Source organism: Paroedura picta, chromosome 1 (genome assembly GCF_049243985.1).
Source record: "Paroedura picta isolate Pp20150507F chromosome 1, Ppicta_v3.0, whole genome shotgun sequence".
NCBI classification, from domain to species: Eukaryota; Metazoa; Chordata; class Lepidosauria; order Squamata; family Gekkonidae; genus Paroedura; species Paroedura picta.
Genome location: NC_135369.1, coordinates 29,606,866 through 29,627,386, shown reverse-complemented (window position 1 = coordinate 29,627,386; position 20,521 = coordinate 29,606,866). Strand labels below are relative to the sequence as shown.

General features: G+C 46.2%; 1 protein-coding gene across 5 annotated transcripts in view; it reads left to right on the top strand.

Annotated features, from left to right (window-relative positions):
* LOC143834791 (uncharacterized) overlaps positions 1-20,521 on the top strand; it is a 74,933-nt gene that overhangs the window by 28,729 nt on the left and 25,683 nt on the right. For 2 of the 5 annotated variants that reach the window (XM_077331592.1, XM_077331600.1), the window contains exons 2-4: positions 12,389-12,557; positions 14,848-14,914; positions 19,090-19,153. In XM_077331592.1, the coding sequence (XP_077187707.1) occupies positions 12,424-12,557; positions 14,848-14,914; positions 19,090-19,153 (265 nt within the window). In that variant the 5' untranslated portion in view covers positions 12,389-12,423. Of the gene's footprint in view, positions 1-727; positions 912-8,359; positions 8,429-9,224; positions 9,311-12,388; positions 12,558-14,847; positions 14,915-19,089; positions 19,154-20,521 lie in introns of those variants that run through there. The other 3 variants (XM_077331568.1, XM_077331576.1, XM_077331586.1) reach the window with 3 other exon arrangements.

Genomic DNA, 20,521 nt, shown 5'->3' with positions numbered 1-20,521 from the left:
GGATTCTGGAGCACAGTCACCTTAAACTTTAAAAAAAAATCTTGCAACCAGGAACTAGGAATTTTTTGAACTGGCACCCAACCAATCAGGGACAGAATGCCTTGTTACAGCGTTGCAGTCACAAGGCAGCAACAAGTTATTTTGTGGAAAGCAGACAGCTGCATGCTTACTAATGCCGATTTTTCAAATATCAACGGTTGTATCCACTCTAGGATATCGCAGGGGAAAGGTAGGGACACTCCGGATCAATCATGCTTGTTGCAGATGAAAAATTTAAATCGCCCCAAATCAAAATGGAAATCGCATTCAGTGTAGATGGCAGGGATTTAATCGACCTGGTATTGGAATAAAAGCTCTGTGCAGATTCAGCTCAGGATACTTTAGCAACTTGGCCTGATTAACTCTGAGAAACAAGGGTTAAAAGGCCATAAAATGCAAGAAGTATCATCTCTGAAATGTCTATGGTAAACTCAGAAGTGTTCAAAGTCAGCATTGTGGCTAACTCCGTGACCCCACTAAAATTATTGCAATGTTGCAAATCTTCCAAGGAGACATACTTAAGGTCAGTTTCTCTCTATGTCTTTCTGAGGGTTTGTCAGCCTCTGGTTTCTTTTGCAGAGGCTCATGTCTTCTACCTACAGTACAAGGAAGTTCAGCCAAGGGCCTTTTTCCACCTGCCTGGAGAAAGGTGGATCCGAAAGCTGCTCAGTTAGATGCAACCAGGAAGTACCTGCCGGGCTGAGCAGGCAGCAGTAGCTGCCGCCCACACTCCTGCATATACAGCTTTGCAACACAGAACTCTGAAGTCTCTGCCCTTTAGGGGGAAAAGGCACTTTCTTTGTTTTTATCCCTAGCCAGCTGGGGAGGCAGCCCCAGGAAAGAAGCCCGAAGGATTTGTCTCCTCCTTTGTGGTGAGTGGTGTTGATTGTCTTTACCTGCCTGGAAATTTTACCTCTGGAATGAATGGGATCCCAGCCTCGGCCTCTGGGAAGCGAGACGCTTTGATTTCCCAGAGGTAAATTCTCTTCGCTGTATCCTCCCCTCCCACTTCCTCTGGTGATCCTTTGAGAGTTCTTATTGGGTAGGCACTCTAGCCGTTCTCCTGCTTTGCTGTTCCGATTCCTGACAAATTGTTGCAGTCTTTTCTGTATTTTGCTGTGGTGTCCAGTGTGTGCCATTTGCAGTAGGCTACGAGATTAGATTAAAAGGCTTCCCAGTCTGGGGTTCTGTTCCCTGCAATGGCCAGCCAGATGTCAGTGAGAGTATCACAAACAGGCTGTGAGGCATGGGGGTCATGCAGGTGTTGACCTATGCAACGGCAAACACGGTCATCAAACTTCTGAACTTGGAGGTTCTGTGATAACCACTGATAAATCTGATAATCTGTTAATTTAAAAAAAAAGACATTTAAGACAGTGGTCATCACTTCAACATGTGGTAGAGAATTAATTATGCATGGTGCGTTTAATTATGCATTATTATTGTCATGCTTATAGAGTATTATGGCTCATTCAGCCAGGGGCATAACCAACAGTTTTAATTTGGGCTCCTTCTTCAGCCAGCTTGGAAATGCTATGATTGGAGCGCTGGACTTGTTTAATTTTTTCCGCAACAACCACAGCACTGCAAAGGGAAAAACCACACCAATTTTAGTGAATTTAGAAACTTGTAAGCCCTTCTTGCATATTAACAGATATTGGGGCATGCATGGTTTTTGTCTGCTGTCTCTGCTTCTAGTCCCCACATGGGAACAGGCTTCCTCGGGAGGAGGTGGGTTCTACATCTTTGGAAATTTTTTAACAAAGGCTGCATAGCCATCTGAGAGAGAGGCTTAAGGGGGTGGCAGGTTACAGTGGGTGAGCGATAGGGTTGTGAGTGTCCTGCATAGTGCAGGAGGTTGGACTAGATGACCCAGGAGGTCCCTTCCAACACTATTATTCTATGATTCTATGATTCTATGATTCTATGGTCATCTGATCGGGTAAGAGTCCACAACAGACCATGAGGTTACAATCCTGATGCCTCACCCCTGCCTGCACATGCTTACTGAACATAACCCAGTATCTGAGATGCCATCCTCCAGGCAGGACCTGGGGATCCCCTGGAATTACAGCTTATCTCCAGACTACCAAAATTGGTTCCCCTGGAGAAAATGGATGCTTTGGCGGGTGGACTCTGTGGCATTGTACCATACTGAGGTCCTGTCTTCCCCAGGCTCCACTCCCAAATCTCCAGGTGTTTCCCAACTGGGATCTGGCAACTCTGCCCCCCACCTCCCGCTCGTGGCCAGTGGGGATCTGGCAACCCTAGCTAGTATGGTGTAGTGGTGAGGATCAGATTAGAATCTGTGAGACCTAGCTTCGGATCCCCTCTCTTCCAAGGGATCCCCTCTCTTTCTGGAAAACCTTGGGTTAGTCATTCTTTCCCAACCTAACCTGCCTACAGTTATTAGGACAAAACAGAGGAAAAGCAAGTGATCCAAGCAGTCTTGGGTTCTCATTTGAGTTATAAATGAAAAGTTACACCATACCACCATATATATAATTTGCTTGGCATGCCGGGGGACAACTCATTTAAAAAGGAGGTGATTGGCTCTGGGCAGCGGATATTCCACCTATTGGAAAAAGGCAGTCCAAGGAATCTGACAGACCCTATTGGGTGAATGTCCCTCATTCAGGGCCAATTGCGAGGCTTGTTCAGGATTCCGCACACACACCCCTCTTGAGGCCTGCTGTGAAGGAGGCCGCTAACAGCTACTGTCTGAGGAAAGAAACAGCCTTCTTTCTGTTTGTCGTGCTGAAGGGCAGCCATTGCTGTTGTTCTTCCAGGAGTGGTGCAAGAGTGTTTATGGGCGTGTGCGTGCATTCCTTTTGAAGGGGCGCATATGAGGAGAAGACCTTTCCCTTTCGATATAACTGCCATTTGACAGGAATGCCACAGAAAAGCCCCTTCTTTCTTACTTACTGATAGCAGGAAGATGCATCCAAGCCATGAGTATCTCTTCTCCCCTGCCACAAACATTTGAGACCTACTACACAGGGGTGTTGTGCAAATGAAACAGGATGGTGTTGCAGAGATGTTGGGGGGGGCTTTTTTGCCTCCTGCTTCATCTGCACAACAACCTTGTGTGGTAGGCCTCAAATGATTCATCCACACAACAGCCCTGTGTGGTAGGCCTCAAATGTTTCATCTGCACAACAGCCCTGTGTAGTCTATATCGAACACTGGGATGGTGATGCTCTCTATCAGTGGGAGGGCCTCTGGAGTTCTGGCTGGCCTGGGGGATCCCCTGATGGCACATGGATTTTGGCCACTGAATGACACAGATTCAACATGGCTTCTCTGGTGTTCATCTGATTAGTTCAGTTGGCTACCATACCACAGACTTTGCATGTTTAACTTAAAAGTACAGTTTAGAATTTAAAAATAATTTTAAAAGAAAATTGTGCTTTTTCTAGTAGGTATCCCTGGAAATAAGAGCCTGTATTACTTCATCCTTGGGAGGGGGATGTGGGTCTGGATACTGAACGTGGGATCCAGCCCCGTGCAAAGTGGAGAAGCTCTGAGCTGTACTTTAGCCCGGCCACCTCAGGCAACCCAGCCTCTGGCTTCCGTGGCAGCCAGTCATCTCCAGTTGCCACCCAGGGAAATGAGCAACCTGGATGCCAGCTGTCAGGCAGCATAGGCTGGAGGCAGCCCAGGTCCAGACCCCTCCTCTGTCTCATAACTTTAGTGTGCATGCACAAAGAAAGCGTAACTTGAAGGAGCAGTTTGTGATTTTAGTGTGCTCCACTGTCTGTCACAGACCTGTGGTCTGGTTGTTGTCCCTGTGAGATGCTCAACTTTGCTGAACTCTGATGTTGCACCTAATAAGGGTGAGTGTTTGTGTTTACCAGAGGGGCTTAAGCTCCAGGAGATCTTGTTCTTGGGGGTAGGAGGGTGAACTGTTATTGAGGCTTCCAACATAGGACTTTGGGGGGGGGGGATTTTCTGTGAAGAGAACACTCCAAAGGCAAGCAAATGACGAATGAAGATTGCACAAATAAAATAGTGGTGTAAAGAGGTGCATATCTGTGACCACTGGAATGAGGGACAGATGTCCAAAGGAAGAAAGCAGCCATTTTCTCCAGGGGAACTGACCTCTGTCACCAAGAGATGAGTTGTAATCCCAGCAAATCTCCAGTTACCACCTAGAAATTGATATTTATCCTTCACACACGTTGCTGTGTAAATGTTACAAGCACTCAGGAGGAGGAGCAGGCAGGCAGATCTCTTCACAGTCATGCAAATATGGAGATGGTTGATGGGTGGGTTTATGACAACCCTGCTGCTGGTGTTTCAGTGGGCAATTTCTGTGGATCAGGAGAGTTTACCTACCTGGAGTACCTTCGGAAGAAGACTGGCCTGAGATAAAGCCTAAGGCCAAACACCTCCGAGGTTCTTAATAGTCCAAAGATCTAGATGCCCTGCCATCTTTCCATAAGACTGCATTTTGCCCATGACATGGCAATGCAGCATGCCAAAAAGAACTAATACCTGCAATGATTCACAAAAGATACTATAAGCTTTGGAGGGCATCGGCTCTTAATGAGAAGTCCAGAACTGCCCACTCCTTGTTGCAGGCCTGCCTCCTTTCTCTGCCATAGTCCCAGGGGAATGCCCTCCCTTGCCATAGCAGTTATAAAGGCTCTCCATCTGCAGCCTATCTGATTGGATCCTGGCTACATAGGCTGTAGGACTCTGGGGTGGCTCCAGTGGGGAGATCCTTGGTCTTAGATGCCATTTCCTCTGGAGAGGACTTCTGCTCCTCTCTCCCTTGACCTCTTCTGGCATCACCTTGATATGCCCCAGGTAGACGCTTCACTGTGCAAAAAGGAACTTGGCTGCAATCTTCCATTTTATTTCTGTTTCACCATAAACAGGAATGGTCAGACTAAGAGAAACCTATCCAGAAAGCTAAACCTGGCTCTATGTGTCACTCAAGAGGTCTCCTGTCTTACTCAAGAGGTTTCCTGGATGTCAGAGGAGTTATGCAAATAATTTGCACAAAGAAAGGGCTGGGCAGTATGGTCTTTCCCCCACCCTGGCACAATGGAGACAAAGGAACTGACAGCACCTAGCCAGGGACTGATCTTCTCAGTACTATATTGTCTCAATTTAATGTGTCTTCCTGGTAAAGTAATGTCTCTTCATCATGGTAAAGTAATCCTGGCAGCTTCTTTCTTTCCTTAATCACTGGCACATTAAAATCCCATTAAGAGAGGGTCCGCCACATTTGGACCTCCTTCCAGCCATAATGCAGATGTAGCCAACACCCAGGACCCGCCTGGAGCCTTTCCCTAATAAGCCCATTAAGGTTTCTTTATCAATGTCTTCAAAACCCTCCATTTTGTTGACAATGCTCAATTAATTATCAGGACCTCTGTGTCTTACCCCTAGCCTCCAAGGTACAAAATGTGGTATAAAAAGAGACCGGAGACAAGCCATTTCTGTTCTCATGCTCTTCCTTTCATGAAACCCAGCTGGAGGGTAGATAGCTGCTTCTCGATTCTTCTGTACTTAGTAGACAATAACTATAAGCTTTCTTTGAACCAAACTTAACCCTCTATCATACCCAATCACTTATTTGCTTTTCATCTGTATGATCGTGTTTATTTTAAATTGTATGTATGTCGTTAGGGAAAATTTTATTTGCTTGAATAAAAATCCTTTTTTATTAATTTTTAAGAACTGCCTCCGCTGAAGATTTTTGACCAGATACTCTCTTAGACCGTTTACGCACAGGAGGTTTCATGTCAGGCTGCAGGCTGGAGTTTTAGTCGTGGCAGGTTGCCCCACCTCTTCCTGCACCCACACAGGGTAGCATTTGGCCCAATGCATCTCATCCACCCCCAATTTGTGTTCTTGCACGGGAGCTGGGGCAGTGAAGTTCCCAGTGTGTAAATGGTCTTAGTATATACTGATGGAGTATCTTGCTCATTGCTCCTCTTGCATAGCTTATTGTGTCCTAGAATTCCACCATCAGGTCTATTTCAGGTAATAGCTTGGCTAGATCTGTCACAATGTTTACAAAGTTTTGAACAAATCATGCTTGAATGTGGTATCCGAAAGCAGCCCATGTCTGAATCTGAAGCTCAGTGTTGATTTAGTGGTAAAGTTCCAAGCCAGCCTCCCGATTAGCCTGAGTTTGTTAGAGCTTAAGAGGCTCAACCATAGATAGTATTTGGATGAGAGGCTGACAACCAAGGAAGACTGTTATTACAAAAAGGAAGTAACGGCAAACCACATCTCCTCCTCTCTTGACTTGAACAGCCCATGGTTGCAGTTTGATGGCCCATTTTTCTTCTAGAGTGTGGGAAGGAACTAGGAACACCCACCCAACTTTAATAAAATTGCTCTGGCAGCAGAGGAAGGCAGCTGCTATTCATTCAAGGCAGAGTTGGGTGGGATGTTCAAACAAAGCAGATACAAATTTAGGACTTGCCTGAAAGCGAGTTATATAGTGATAAAATAAGTAGTTGGAGGGAATTGTAATCCTTGTTTGCCATTCAGCAATTTGTCTCCAGGTATTGCTGTTAGACAAAGTAATTTAACCTCCTTTAATTTCTGTCTGTCTGTATCAATACTCGAAGGGGAAAGGATCTCTCATTCAGAATATATTCAGTATAACGCTACTGACATAATTTAAAGTAATTACAAGCCTGTGAGGTAGGGCTTGACATCCCAATTGCAGCATAGTTGCTAGAAAGGAGTGCTTGCCCTGGCTTGCTTAGCGTCTGCAAGGGAGTTTTCTGAGTGTTCATGTGGAGAAGGGTCACTGCCCCAAAGAGAAAAGGCAGCTGATTGACTTTTACTCATTTATACACAGTCAACACAGTCCACAGCCCCTGGCTAGATCAGGGCATTCTTGAAAAGAAAAGTTGAATTTCCAGAAATTTGGGACTGTGGAAAATGTGTTTTTCCATAGTATTTTGGGAGGGACTTTATTAATATTTATTAATATTAAAACATTCTCACCCCCTCCTTATGGTTCTAGGCCAGCAAGGAAACATATGCAATCGTTACTTATCAATCTTAAATTATGTTACTCCTTATTACTTAATCAGCCTATATCAGCCTTTTTCAACCTTTTGATTGTGGAAGCACACCTGAGGGGGAAAATGCCTCCACCAGATTTCTCTCCCCCTCCTTTTAATTTACCTCTCTTTTATCTCTAGATATGTCATAATCTATATTGCTGTGAGGGTTGTTACCTCTGGAACTTGGAGCTTGCAATTAGACAGGGAAATGGGGTCTGTTTGTTGCATGGTGTTGTCAAATGTGTACCTCTGGCAAAGTGCTGTGGCCAGCTCTGGCTTCCTTCAGAACACGTGTTTGTTTTTCTTCCTGTTACCCTTCCCTGCCTACACTTCTTTCCCTGATCCAGTTAAGGAAACATGTATGCAGAAGCAGCTTTTTATATCCAACAGCTTTCCAGATCACAAACCACAGGCCTCCATCAGGTACACACACAAGAGATGCAATTGTGTTTGTGTGTGTGGTTTCCAAATGGGTTATTACATCCCAGGTTTGATGTGTTGGGAAGTTTCCCCCTTCTTCCCCACAGCATTGTGGTGCATTTGCACACCTTCAGAGGTTTCCCCATTTTTTCCCTGATTTTTCTCTAACTTGATTGCTTCTGAGATTTGGGGGGGGGGGGGAGAACAGACCAAAGCCTGGGTGAGAAGGAAAGTTTAGATTTTCCAGGTCCTGCCCACACAGCAGCCATCTTCCCCACAGTAGCCCTTCCTTCCTTCCTTCCTTCCTTCCTTCCTTCCTTCCTTATATTTATATATACCGCCCTCCCCGAAGGCTCAGGGCGGTTCACATAAAACAGAACTATACCGATAACTTAGGTTAACAATAATTAAGTGAAACAACAAGTAACGTGGAACAGTAGAAAAATGTGGGAAACATTCAATTAACCCATACTGATAGTCCAGTGAGTTGGGCGGAATTATGGTGGGTGCCATAGGAGGGAGCCTCAGGGGGAGGGCCCTTGGGCCGTGATGGCACAGGTTGACCTCAACCAAATGCCTGGTGGAGGAGCTCCCTTTTGCAGGCCCTGCAGAACTGTTCAAGTCTTCCTAATGCTTTTTTTTATTAGTAATTTATTTGTCTTACATCTATGTACCACTATACCAAAATACACACCAGGTTCTCTGAATTCCCAACTTTCATTTAATTAAAAAAGGCAGTCTCTAGTCTCTTTCTTTGTGGAATGTGATAGAGACATTCAAAAAAACTAAGGCTGAAAATTCAGAGACCCCGATGCATTTTTACTATGCTATTATATCACTGGGTTTTTTTTTAATTACCAGGGAAATCTGCCATGTGGAAGCCTTATTGCTACAGTGCTATATTAGCAGATGATGCAGCAACAGGAAAGGTAAACAAATAGGGGTGCCTGCCTCCAGGTGGGACTAGGGGATTCCCCAGAATAGCAGCTCATCTCCAATCTACAGAGAGAAGTTTGTCTGGAGCAAACGGATGCTTTGGAGCAACGGTCCCCAACCCCCGGTCCGGGGACCAGTCCCGGTCCGTGGATCAGTCAGTACTGGGCCGTGGCTCCTCCTCGTCCTCCTCCCCGGCTGCTGTCTTGGGGGCTGCCCTGCCACTCTGCTGCCGGCTCACCTTTGGTGCTCTCCAGTGGCCGCCATGGCTGGGGCTCCCCCTCGGTGTGGCACTGTGCAGCTGGCAGTGCCCCCCAGTGGGCAGAGAGAAGTCAGGGACACCGGCCGGAAAGCAAGAGGAGCAGGGGCTCAGGCGGCAGCTGCAACGTCCCTTGGCAAAAGACTACCCCCCCGGGCTTCAGTAAAATTGTTAAGCGTTGAACAGTCCCCGATGATAAAAAGGTTGGGGACCACTGCGGGTGGACTCTATGACATTGTACTTCCCTGAGGTCCCTGCCCTCCCCAGGCTCCATCCCCAAATTTCCAGGAGTTTCCCAACTTGGGTCTGGCAATCCTAACCACCTGGCCAGCCCTATACCCAAGCCTGTCCCTGGGTGGAAAACACCATGGTCAACCCATACTGTGTCCCTTTCAGTAAAGTAAGCAAGTGGTGTATCCCAAAACAGAGATGTACACTGACTGCAATACACTGGGGCCTTGAAGTGTGGCCCTTTAACTGTGAGAGGGCAGAGCTTAAAGGATCCCATAAAGTAGTGAATGAAGATCAGTGTCTCCTTGGCCTTTCTGAAAGGAAGGAAACAGCTTGCTTTCCTTCTCAGTCCCAGAGCTGGTACCTGAGCACTGTCTTCTGCTTCCAGGTATGCTGGCAATAGACAGGCAATGTGCAGGCCTTGGGTCTCTTGTGGGTGATAGGACTCCCCTTCCCCCCGGGGAGTATTCCTCTATGCCTTTGGAATGCCTCCCATCTGTTTGGACACCCTCCAAGCCTTTCTTTCCTCCAGTGTTGAGACTTCACACATGTGTGTGCACCCACATGCGGGATGTTATCTTTATTAACAGAAGGAGCAATAGGGTAGTTGTTTTAAGCCATGTTATCTGCCCTGAAATGAGGGCAAGCTAAAAAATGTAATCATCTTAAGGTCCCGCTCATGCCCATAAATACCTTAAGGTTCTTTTCTTTGCTCTTTCCTTCCTGTTTAAAGTACAGCTTGCCTGCCAGGCAGAAGTAGGAGGGGTTATAAGAAACCAAGGTCCTTGCTCCCTTTGGCTCACCCAAACCAGCAGATCATTCCATTTGTCGTTTGTAGCCAATGCCACTTGGGTAACTCAGTGGCTTCATTTTACTGACTGAGTCATTTGCGTTGCTTGCTTGGAGCATATGGAGGAATAAAGGCATTTTCTCTTTTAATCCGGATGGTCTCCCAAGAATTCTGCTTGTATTAATGCATTGCATCCGAGTCCCCTTGCCTCTGTTAGCTTTGTTAATGTTTGTAATTGCCTGTCATTTTGAAAGACAAATCCAACAATCGCTCAGAGTATTGACTTCTTTCTTGGGAGAGGACCATGTGCCCTCTAGTGGCTAGTTTTTAAGCAGAACTTGTCTGCAGTTCTCTTAAGTTTTGGGAAAAGAAGGGTCTTTCCCGACAACTGGTTCTTGAGATTTTTTTTGGTGCAGGTGGCTGGAAAGGAACCTGGGACCTTCTGTGTTCCAAGGATGTGTTCAGTCCTCTTATGGTTGACAATTCTAGGTGGGAATACCTCGTGATTTGGGGGGTGGAGCCTGGGGAAGATGGAGTTTGGGGAGGGGACCTCGTAATGCCATAGCGTCCACCCTCCAAAGCAGCCACTTTCTCCAAGGGAACTGATCTCTGATGTGTGGTGATCAGTTAGAATTCCATGGGCTCTCCAGGCCCTACCTGGAAGATGGCAACCCTAACTCCTTTCCAGGTTTAGTGTCTTCTGCCTCCAAATCCCTGGTGCTAATAGTGTAGGATAGTAGCTGTTTCAGCTGTCCCAAGTTCTCCATTTGATTATATTTGGTTATATTCATTTCCCCCCCCCCCTAAAAAAAATCCCTTGGGTTTGAAGAAGCACATAAGCCTCTCTTGGTGAAAACAGAGTTCAGCAAATTGTTCTTACTAAATAAATGCACATGGTTCCCAGGAGTCTCTGAGGTCCATCCTGATTTTCTGGTGTCAGTTCCTGGTAAATCACTTCTATCTTTTCATCAGGGAGGGTCCATGTCCAGCCACTGCTGCGGCAGCTGCGTTGGTTGCCGATTAGCTTCCGGATCAAGTTCAAGGGCTTGGTTTCGACCTTTAAGACTATATGCTGGCTGTCCTGGGGCCCGGGGACCTCGCCTAGCTTCGATCAGGACCAGGGCCTTTTCGGTCCTGGCCTTTATCTGGTGGGATGAGCTCCCGGAAGAGCTCTGGGTTCTACAGGGCTTGCAAGATGGAGCTGTTCTGCCAGGCATTTGGTTGAGGCTGGGCTGGAGACCGGGGCAGTAAGACAGGCTCCCTCCCTTCCTTTTTGCAGTTAGCACCCCCTAGGCTGATATCACCTGGGATCATCTATTGAGGATATAGCCTGGGAGCAGAAGAGTAGAGGCTCCATGGGAAATAATAGGGTATTGTTTTATTGCCGCCATCGACTGTACTGACTGTACCAAATTGTATTGCCCCCAATTGCATTGAGGTTTTTAATGGTTTTTATCTTTTTCTTATTGTAAACCGCCATGAGCTGGCCTGGCTGAGAGTGTCGGCCTAGAAATTAAATAAATATATACATTCTCCTTTGTGGGGAGATTATAGAAGGGGGATGTACATTACAAATCTGGTTGTTTTCTGTGGCTATGTGGCTGTGGTCTGGTAGTTTTAGAAGAAGAGAAGAAGAAGAGTTGGTTCTTATATGCCGCTTTTCCCTACCCGAAGGAGGCTCAAAGCGGCTTACAGTCGCCTTCCCATTACTCTCCCCACAACAGACACCCTGTGAGGGAGGTGAGCCTGAGGGAGCCCTGATATCACTGTTCGATCAGAACAGCTTTATCTGTGCTGTGTTGAGCCCAAGCTCACCCAGCTGGTTGCATGTGGGGGAGTGCAGAATCGAACCCGGCTCACCAGATTAGAAGTCTGCACTCCTAACCACTACACCAAACTGGCTCTCTAGTCGCAGACATTTCCCCAGTAACCGTGGCTGGCAGCTTCGGAGGGAGGACACATCAATATGAGAATCTCCCAGTGCCAAAGTGTGGAAGGTATGAACAGTTCGCTGTCAAAAACAACCATGGGGGGAGTAGATTAGAGCTGGAGCAATCGGAAAGGGTGGTCTATCTTGTCTCTTGACCCCACGCCCCAAAATGGCTTTCAGGTAATCTGACTTTTTAAAAATATGGGTCTTTCATCTCCCCCCTCCCCCCACCTATTGCTTAATGAGTGTGTCTATGTTCTAACCAGGGAAATGGGAGGGGAGATTTAACCCCTCTTTCCCCCATGCCCTGGTTCCAGTCCATAGTTGGGCCCCCCATGCTGCTCTGGGGACCCAAACAAAGCTTCCCATCAGCAGGTATCTTTTGGCCTTAAGGTTCCCCAATATTGCCCAGGGATCCTTGTCTTGTTCTGCAGCAGGTGAGGGTCATTTTTGTATTGCAGAACAATTATGCGTTTCTAATCTACCATTCCCAGAAAAGAACAAGCCCCTGCTTAGCTCTTATATCAGCGCAGGGTAAACAAATCCGGCAGACATTACGGTACGCAAAGAAAAGCCCTGTGCTGTAAGTCATGAGAGTCCCCCATGGAGGAACAGGTATGTCCAGTACAGAAGAATGTCTCCGTTTTTTCCTGTGAAATCCCAGAAGGTAGACGCTTGTGTGGCTTTAAAGGCTTTCTGTAGCCTGTATTTTTATACCATTATCTTTTCCTGCTTGTTTTTTTCAGCTGTGTTTCTCTCGCACCCGTCTCCCTGTGGATCGATGGCTCCCCCGCTAGCAATGAGAGCACAGACTGTCACATCCCTTGGATTCTCTACCCCAGCGATGGGGAGTTTAGGATCCGTGGCACCCATCATCATCATGGTCCTTCTGCTGCTTCTCTGCTTCCCCAGAAGGTGCAAGACTTATTTTGGGATATTTTGGCGGGGGGAGGTTTTGCAGGGGGAAATGGGCATATGTGGAGGAACAGAAGCGTATTTCACCGAGTGAGTGGGTTGTTCCACATTTAACTTGCTTTTTAGAGACAGTGTTTCCTTCAGTGATCCCTTCCCATATGAGAACCAGAGTGGGCTAGTGGTTAGGGTGTTGAACTAGTATCTGGAAGACCTGGGTTCAAATCCCTTCTCTGCTAGGAAGTTCACTGGGTGACCTTGGACAAAGTGTGCATGCACACAAAAGCTCATACCAAAGATGCCACTAAACTCAAACTGTTCTTATACAGAACAGGATAACTGGTCCATCTGTTTATGTACTGCCTACTCTAACTGGCAGGGCAACTCCTTAAGATCTTAGGCATGGATACTTCCCAGCTCTTTAAGCAGAGAACAATTATCAAAAGGACTCTAGTCTTTAGTTGAGAGCAGGGATTCCCAAACAGAATTCCGGAGAATCCTGGGGTTACATAAGAGCTCCCTAGGAGCTATGCGGTCTTTCCTAGAAGTCTGGATCACTAAACGTCACTGGAGCCCACTTCCCCTGTTGCGCTACAGGCCTGGCCTTTCTCCACAATGGAAATGGTAAACAATTAATGGCTCCTGCATCTTACTTCTGTGCTGTTTCTCTGAAAGGGGCATGTCATCCCTTCCAGGGTTTCTTGAAGCCTGAATAATGTTTCAGGGGGTTCTACACAGTTAAAAAGTTGAAAAAGGCTGGCTTGGAGATTTCTGTCCTGCTTTCCTCCCCAGGGAGCACCCAGAGCTGCTTACAGCACCATTCTCCTCTCTTCTGTTTTCTTCTCATAACACCCCTATGTGTTAGGCAAGACCGAGAGAGAGAGAGAGAGAGAGAGATCATCCAGCGAGTGAGGCTACTAACCTCCTAGATCAGCATTATAACTGCTACACCAGGCTGGGCACATCTGACACTGTGGTCTGTGATGCATTTTAAGCCTGAGGGCCCCTTTGGAATTCTGACAGGCCATGATGGACTTAACCACAAAATGGCGGCTGCAGGAGGCTGTGCCAGAACCAAACTGGAGGTGGAGCCAAAAACAAAACAGTTCAACATTTCACACAAAATGTAAGATTTAGTGTACACATAATGCCTCTAAGTAAGCTTCAAAGACTTCATTTCCCTCCTTTTGATTTCTTGAATGAAACCATAGACATTTAGTGCAATCCTAAATAGAGTTACAGCCTCCTGACTCAGTTAAAGTCACTGGGCTTGGAAAGCTGTAACTCCACGTAGGATTGCATTGTCAGATATTTCATTTCCTTTTGGCACCGATCTTTCCAGACTGCTCTGTAATTTTCTTTTGCCATCTGAAAGCAGGGTTGGAGCCAGATATGTGGATCAGACTACAACTAGTAGTATTTTAAATTGCAGAACTCACCACTCAGGACATTGTACAGAAATCGAACCAGTGCCCTGCTGTTATAAAATACAACCGTAAAATATCACAATGAAACCGATTTAAACACAAACAGAGGGCAGCAAAATCTGGATCTGATTGTCACTTTCACGATGAGGATGAATATAGCACCATTAATGCACACGGGGCTTTATAGGATCGTATAAAACAGGTCCCTGCCTGAACAAGTTTGCAGCAAAATGGTTTTCACCCACTGCTGTGTTTTATAGAGAGATGTTTTCAAGCTAATTATTTGCTTTAATCAATGTTATGACTCTCTGTATTTATTGCTGGTGAGCTGATTGGAATTAACTAGGAAAATCAGGGTGCAAATATGTTTAACAAAAATTAAATGTTGATAGGAAGGTGAGAGAGGAAAGGAGGAAAAGTTAACATGGAATGGATATAAACAAATGTCGTTGCATGTACTTAGCTTGGGAGAGGGAGCAGGAAGGCAATCTGTCCCCCCTTCTATGCTGCCTAATGTTGCCAACTATGGATTGGCACATTCTTGAAGATTTGGGTGTGGAAGGAAGGAAGGGATGGGCCCTCTTTCACAAAAACTTATGTTTCGATACATCCGTTCCTCCTTAAGGTGCCACAAGACTGCTGTGTTTTCTGCAGCCTCCTTCCACGGCTATCCTTCTGCATTAGGAGACATGTCTGAACTCCAGATACTATTTGCTAGATTAGACCAGGCTCATTAGTAGCCTCTTGCCTGGTTGCTAGATATCCCTGGTTATCTCTTGGTCAGCTTGCAGGGAAGTGTGTGATGGAATTGAATAGAGGTGAAGTCCTTGGAATTCAAAGGCAATACTTTTATTGCTTCCTTTCAGGAAAAAAAGGCAATTATCAACCAGAACTGCCAAGAAGAATTCGGCTTCATCAGAGCTCCTGAGTATAGTAAGTTTTTCTGTGGAGGATTCAGACATTTCAGCCAGTACATAATATTGCTGCCTGCTTCCTTACACACACTTCCAAGGGCCTAACTACCCCACACACTGTTCTTGGATACAAATGGGGTAATATCAGTTGGTCTGTATACATTTAGTCCAGTTTCCTTCCCTCCTTCCAACTAAGGGCCAGCTCAAAATTTGATCCAAGAGGTATTTCCCAAAATTCCTGTCCCTTCCAGTGGTGACTAGTCTACTGATGAAAGCTATAGCTCACTAGGATTCTGTACATAAAAGCCATGTAATATCTTTCCTAAAGACCGGTCTAAATAATACAACGCATTGTGCAGTTTTCAAGTGCTTCAGCTTCATCAGGTACACGGGATTTGTGGAATCCTAAAGACCAACAGGTTTCGTTCCAGTGCAGTTTTTGGTGGACTAGAGCCAAATTTGTCAGACATGTTTGAGAAGTTCACCAGACATATGTGAGGCTATGAAAAGGGCTACATATGTAAACACCAGGGTCCAAAGGCACACAAAATGCAATCTGAGAAGTATTCCTGAATTTAATAGTTGTTTGTTGTTTACAGGCCCGTCCCGTCCCTACCCCCGGGTATATATACCTGCCTAATGAGAACCCACTACATGCATCTTACAAAGCAGGCTCCAGTCCATGAAAACTTAAACTCTAGTAAAACTCTGTGCGTCTTCCAGGTACCACCACAAGCTTCCTGCTCCTGCAACAGCTAAAACAGCAACTCCCCTGGAACAATAGTTTCCTTTATTCCTGAGAAAGTGTTAAAATATTTTTTGCCTCTAGGTGGCAGCAGATACTCAACAGTATTTTCCTTTTTCATTGAGACCATGTCAACTTGGAAGTCTGGTGGAAAGTCAAGTCAAGTCACAGCTGACTTATGGCGACCCCTGTAAGGTTTTCAAAGCAAGAGACGTTCAGGGGTGGTTTGCCATTGGCTGGCTCTGCATCATGACCCTGGTATTCCTTGGAGGTCTCCCATGTCAGGGCTGGCCCTGCTAAGTTTCTGAGATCCTATGAGATTAGGCTAGCCTGGCCTGTCCAGGTCAGGGTCATGTCAGATGCATTTAAAAGTGAAACAAAAAGAGACAAAAAACAAGCTTTAGGCCTATGGTAAATTATCTTTACAGATGTGCAGGGTTAGGCTATGTGTCCGGATTAGGTATCTTCTCACACTAGCCATGCTTCTAGAATGACAGAGCTTGACATTGGTCCCCCCGCACGCATTTCACCCGGCCTATGAAGATGGCCACGTCAAGAGACAGGAAACGCATCCAAGATGGTGACAGGGATATGCACGAGAGAGTCAGGGTGATATAGTGGTTCGAGTATTAGAATAGGAGCCCTGGGTTCATATCGCCATTCAGTTATGAAATTCAGTGTGTAAATTTGGCCTGGACAATCCTACCTCACAGGGCTGTTGTAAGAAGGTAAAATAAGGGAACAGGGAACTATCTGTGCAGCCCTTATCCTAAAAAAGTGGACTTTGTTGAAGGGTGGCCCACCATCCTGAGGAGATGGCATCTGCTCTTGTGTCATCTTAGAGGCTCTCCCCATACTTACCACTGCTGGTGAAGGCAGCTGGCTGAAGCACTCATGTATGGACATCCCTTGACCTCAAAAACAAATTATGTTTGAGTTGACATGGGATATGGTGGATATTCTATTTGTGGCAAAGAAGCTTCTGATAAAAAGTAGCAATCGAGGGCCAATCTGAGTGGGTCCAACCTGCAGGTACCGCTGCCGTTTTCAAACCTAAATAGGTGATTTTAAAGCGCCATGGCTCTTCCGGCACGTGAAAAGTCACAGGGGGGGGGGTTCCTCACTCAACCGTGCTGCAGGGCTCATTAGGGTTTAGAATGGTGGCAGTGTCCATATATCTCGCCTGTGGACACTTCATGGCTAACAGCTTGGTGTAGTGGTTAGGAGCGTGGACTTCTAATCTGGCAAGCCGGGTTCGATTCCCCACTCCTCCTCCATGTGCAGCCAGTGTTGCTCCAAAGCATCCGTTTGCTCCAGAAAAACTTTGTAGACTGGAGATGAGCTGCTATTCTGGGGAATCCCCTAGTCCCACCTTGGGCTGGCCACAGCACTGATAAAGCTGTTCTGACTGAGGAGTAATATCAGGGCTCTCTCAGCATCACCCACCTCACAGGGTGTCTGTTGTGGGGAGAGGAAAGGGGAGGTGGCTGTAAGCCGCTTTGAGCCTCCTTCAGGTAGAGAAAAGCGGCATATAAGAACCAACTCTTCTTCTTCTTCTAATTTGGCTTTGAGACTCTTTGCCTCAAGGGGTAGTTTAGATTAATTTAATTAAATTTATTTTTGTTTGGTCTCTCTGTGGAACTCCAGGAAAATCTCTAATGTGGATCTCTTGTAGTTTATTATGTCTTCTTATAAAAAGAAAAAGGCTGAGCTGCCTTCCTTGAAGGAAATGAAAGCATGTCTGGATCTGTATCGCTTAAATGAAATAATTAAATTCTGCACAGAAGGAGTTGGTTCTTATATGCCAGGAGGAGTCACAAAGCGGCTTACAATCACCTTCCCTCTCCCCACAACAGACACCCTGTGAGGGAGGTGAGGCTGAGAGAGCCCTGATATCACTGATTGGTCAGAACAGCTTTCTCAGTACTGTGGTGAGCCCAAGGTCACCCAGCTGACTGCAAATGGAGGAGGAGCAGGGAATCAAACCCGGCCCACCAAATCCGAACTATTTCCACACAAGGAATCTGCCCCTGGACAGCCTTTGAATGTTGGCAGCTTTTAGAGCCCCCTCCACATGATGTCGCCTGCACCCCAAGGCTGTCCAGTAGTTAGGTCGAGTTTGGGCCATTTTTAAATTGAAATTAGGGATATCGCCAAAACTGGATTTACAACCCTAAATTGCACTTGCTTCCTTCCTTGCTTCCTTGCTTGCTTGCTTGCTTGCTTATTTATTTATTTATTTATTTATTTATTTATTTATTTATTTATTTATTTATTTATTTATTTATTTATTTATTTATTTCATACAATCGGTGAGCAACTAGGAAGAAGCCCATATGGAGGGGGAAAGGCACGATAGTCTCTGCAGCGTTGTCCCATGCTCGCACCTGCCCTCCCCTCTTCATTTCCTGCTCTATTTATTTTTAAATGGCATGGTCTGCATTGCGGCACAATGCAAACCTACATTGTCAAAGGTAAAATAAAATCTTCTTTAAAGTGTCCAGGGTCTTTTTGGAATCAGGCAGGCAAAACACAGCTCCTTTTCTCTTTTCTGGAGGTGGGGAATGAGCTGGGAAAGAGGGGGGAGGGATGATCAGGCAGCCTTCTTCAGACCATACAGAGGTTTGAGTGCTTTTAAAGCTAAACATTAACACAAAATGGGCTCCAGGGACCATGTTCAGTGTCTCCGAAATCCACTCAGACAGAAATAAAGTACAAAAGAACACGAATCCCAAAAAGGAGGGGGGGATGCTGTATCGGGAGGGGTCTTCCTGAGAGGAGGGCTGCAATTGTGAGATTTACCATCACTCGTTTGCAAGCAGGAAGCCACTCGCATTTTTCCCCTCTGCGCGGAAACGGTTTAGAAGTCCGCACTCCTAACCACTACATTAAGCTGGCTCCCCCAGTTCATGTGGGATGTGCCTATCTCTTCACTGAGGCTCTGAGGTTCCTTGCTTTGACATTCAAAGCAAGACATCTGGCTCAGAAGTAGACTCTTTATTGCATGGCAATGATCCCAGGTTCAGCTCCTAACATTCTTGTTAAAAGATTTAAGACTCAGGGGAGGGTGGCATACAAATGTAAACAAACAAACAAATAAAGTAGGGATTAGGAACCAGGAGGACTTAAATGGAAGGCCTCTGCTTGAGATCCTGGAGTGCCACTGCCAGTCAGAGTAGACATGGAGTGGCTTAACTGCAGCTCTCCAGAGTTCCTTGAACTGCATTTCCCATGAGCCCCTTCCACTGCCAGTCAAAGAAGCCCAGGGGTGGCTAAACTGCAGCTCTCCAGAGCTCCATGAACTACATTTCTCCTGAGCCCCATCCATGGACTTCTGGAGATCCACAATTCTCCCCCCCTCCCCTCCGGAGTAGATGCTGCTGCTGCATTATGGGGACCAGTGGTCCAAAGGCAGCCTTGTATTTAATCTTTTTTGATTTCTTATGCAGACTAAATTAGAAGACAGGCAGAGTCTGCAAGAGAAGCCTCTTGAAGATGGAGCTTTGCAAAAAGGTGGGTCAATGCTATGTGTGATGCGTTGCATGCTTGAAAATGTGCCATGTGATCTAAGTGTGCTACTTATGAATGGCCTCTTTCTGTGGTGTGTGCTGCCAAGGGGTATCCTGTAACTACCAAACATTCCCAGGCTACCACTCAAGAACCATGCCCCTTTCTCCTTCCCCTTCCCCTTCCCCTTCTTCCCATGCCAAGTTTATAAGTCTTTCAGAGGGATTGCACTTTCTTCATGCGTTTGTCAGTCTATGGGAATTCCCAACTTGCATCACACTGTGGCATGCCCAGGAGACAGAACCCAGGATGGAGATAAGCAAATATGTGTGTGTGTGTGTGTGTGGTGGGGGGAGATATGTAGATAGGAGCAAGTTTGGTCCTTACTGGCTTCAGGGAGCAAAGTCAGCTCCCCAGACCTCTGCAGTGGCTGGCATCTGGCTGGCATTCCTTCCTGGTGTGGGGGGGGATAATTTTGTAACATATTTACCAGGTAAAAGTAAAAACTTGCTATCTACTCCATGCTCTCAACAACAGAATACATTCATTTTAAAAGCGACTCATTGTTCTCTTTCAGTAGGGCTGTAAAAAAAAATCTGCTTTCGAAAGAGGTTTTCCTTGTGGTTTTATTAAACGAACTAGATATTAAGCCCGCTGTACCCAAAATACAGCGGGCACTAGCGGGGGTGGATGGAAAGGAAGGAAGGAAGGAAGGAAGGAAGGAAGGAAGGAAGGAAGGAAGGAAGGAAGGAAGGAAGGAAGGAAGGAAGGAAGGAAGGAAGGAAGGAAGGAAGGAAGGAAGGAAGGAAGGGGAGGGAGGGGGAGATAGCGATGGTGGTGAAGGTAGGTGGGGTCGGGGAAGCAGCAGCGGAGAGTAGCGGGGAGAGGGGGCAGGCTGGGTAGATGGGTGGAAGCCTTCCGTCCCCCCGCCCCCGAGGTCTCTGCTTCAGCTCCATCCATTACAGTGATACAGCTTGTCATATTATTTCTCTCTGTTATTTCCTTCCCTTATTCATCTGTTTGTGACTGCAGCCACTTCAGCCTCTAGAAATTCTGCAGTCCCCCCATGTACAGAATTCATGTATTCGCCATAAATACAAACAATATCAGTAAAATCATCATGTTGCTCGCTCTTTATGATTATTGCTTGAATTAATTAAATTCATGTCCCTCCTTTCTTCCAGTGGAGACCCAAAGTACTGTATTATATTCTGCTCTCCACCATTTTATCCTCACAACAACCCTGTGAGGTAGGTTAAGCTGAGGTGGCGAAAGGCCACCCAGCAAGCTTCCATGGCTAAACGGAGAGTCAAACCTGGGTCTCCCAGACTCTAGTCTGACACTTTAATTACAGTCCCACTGTCAGGGGTTGGT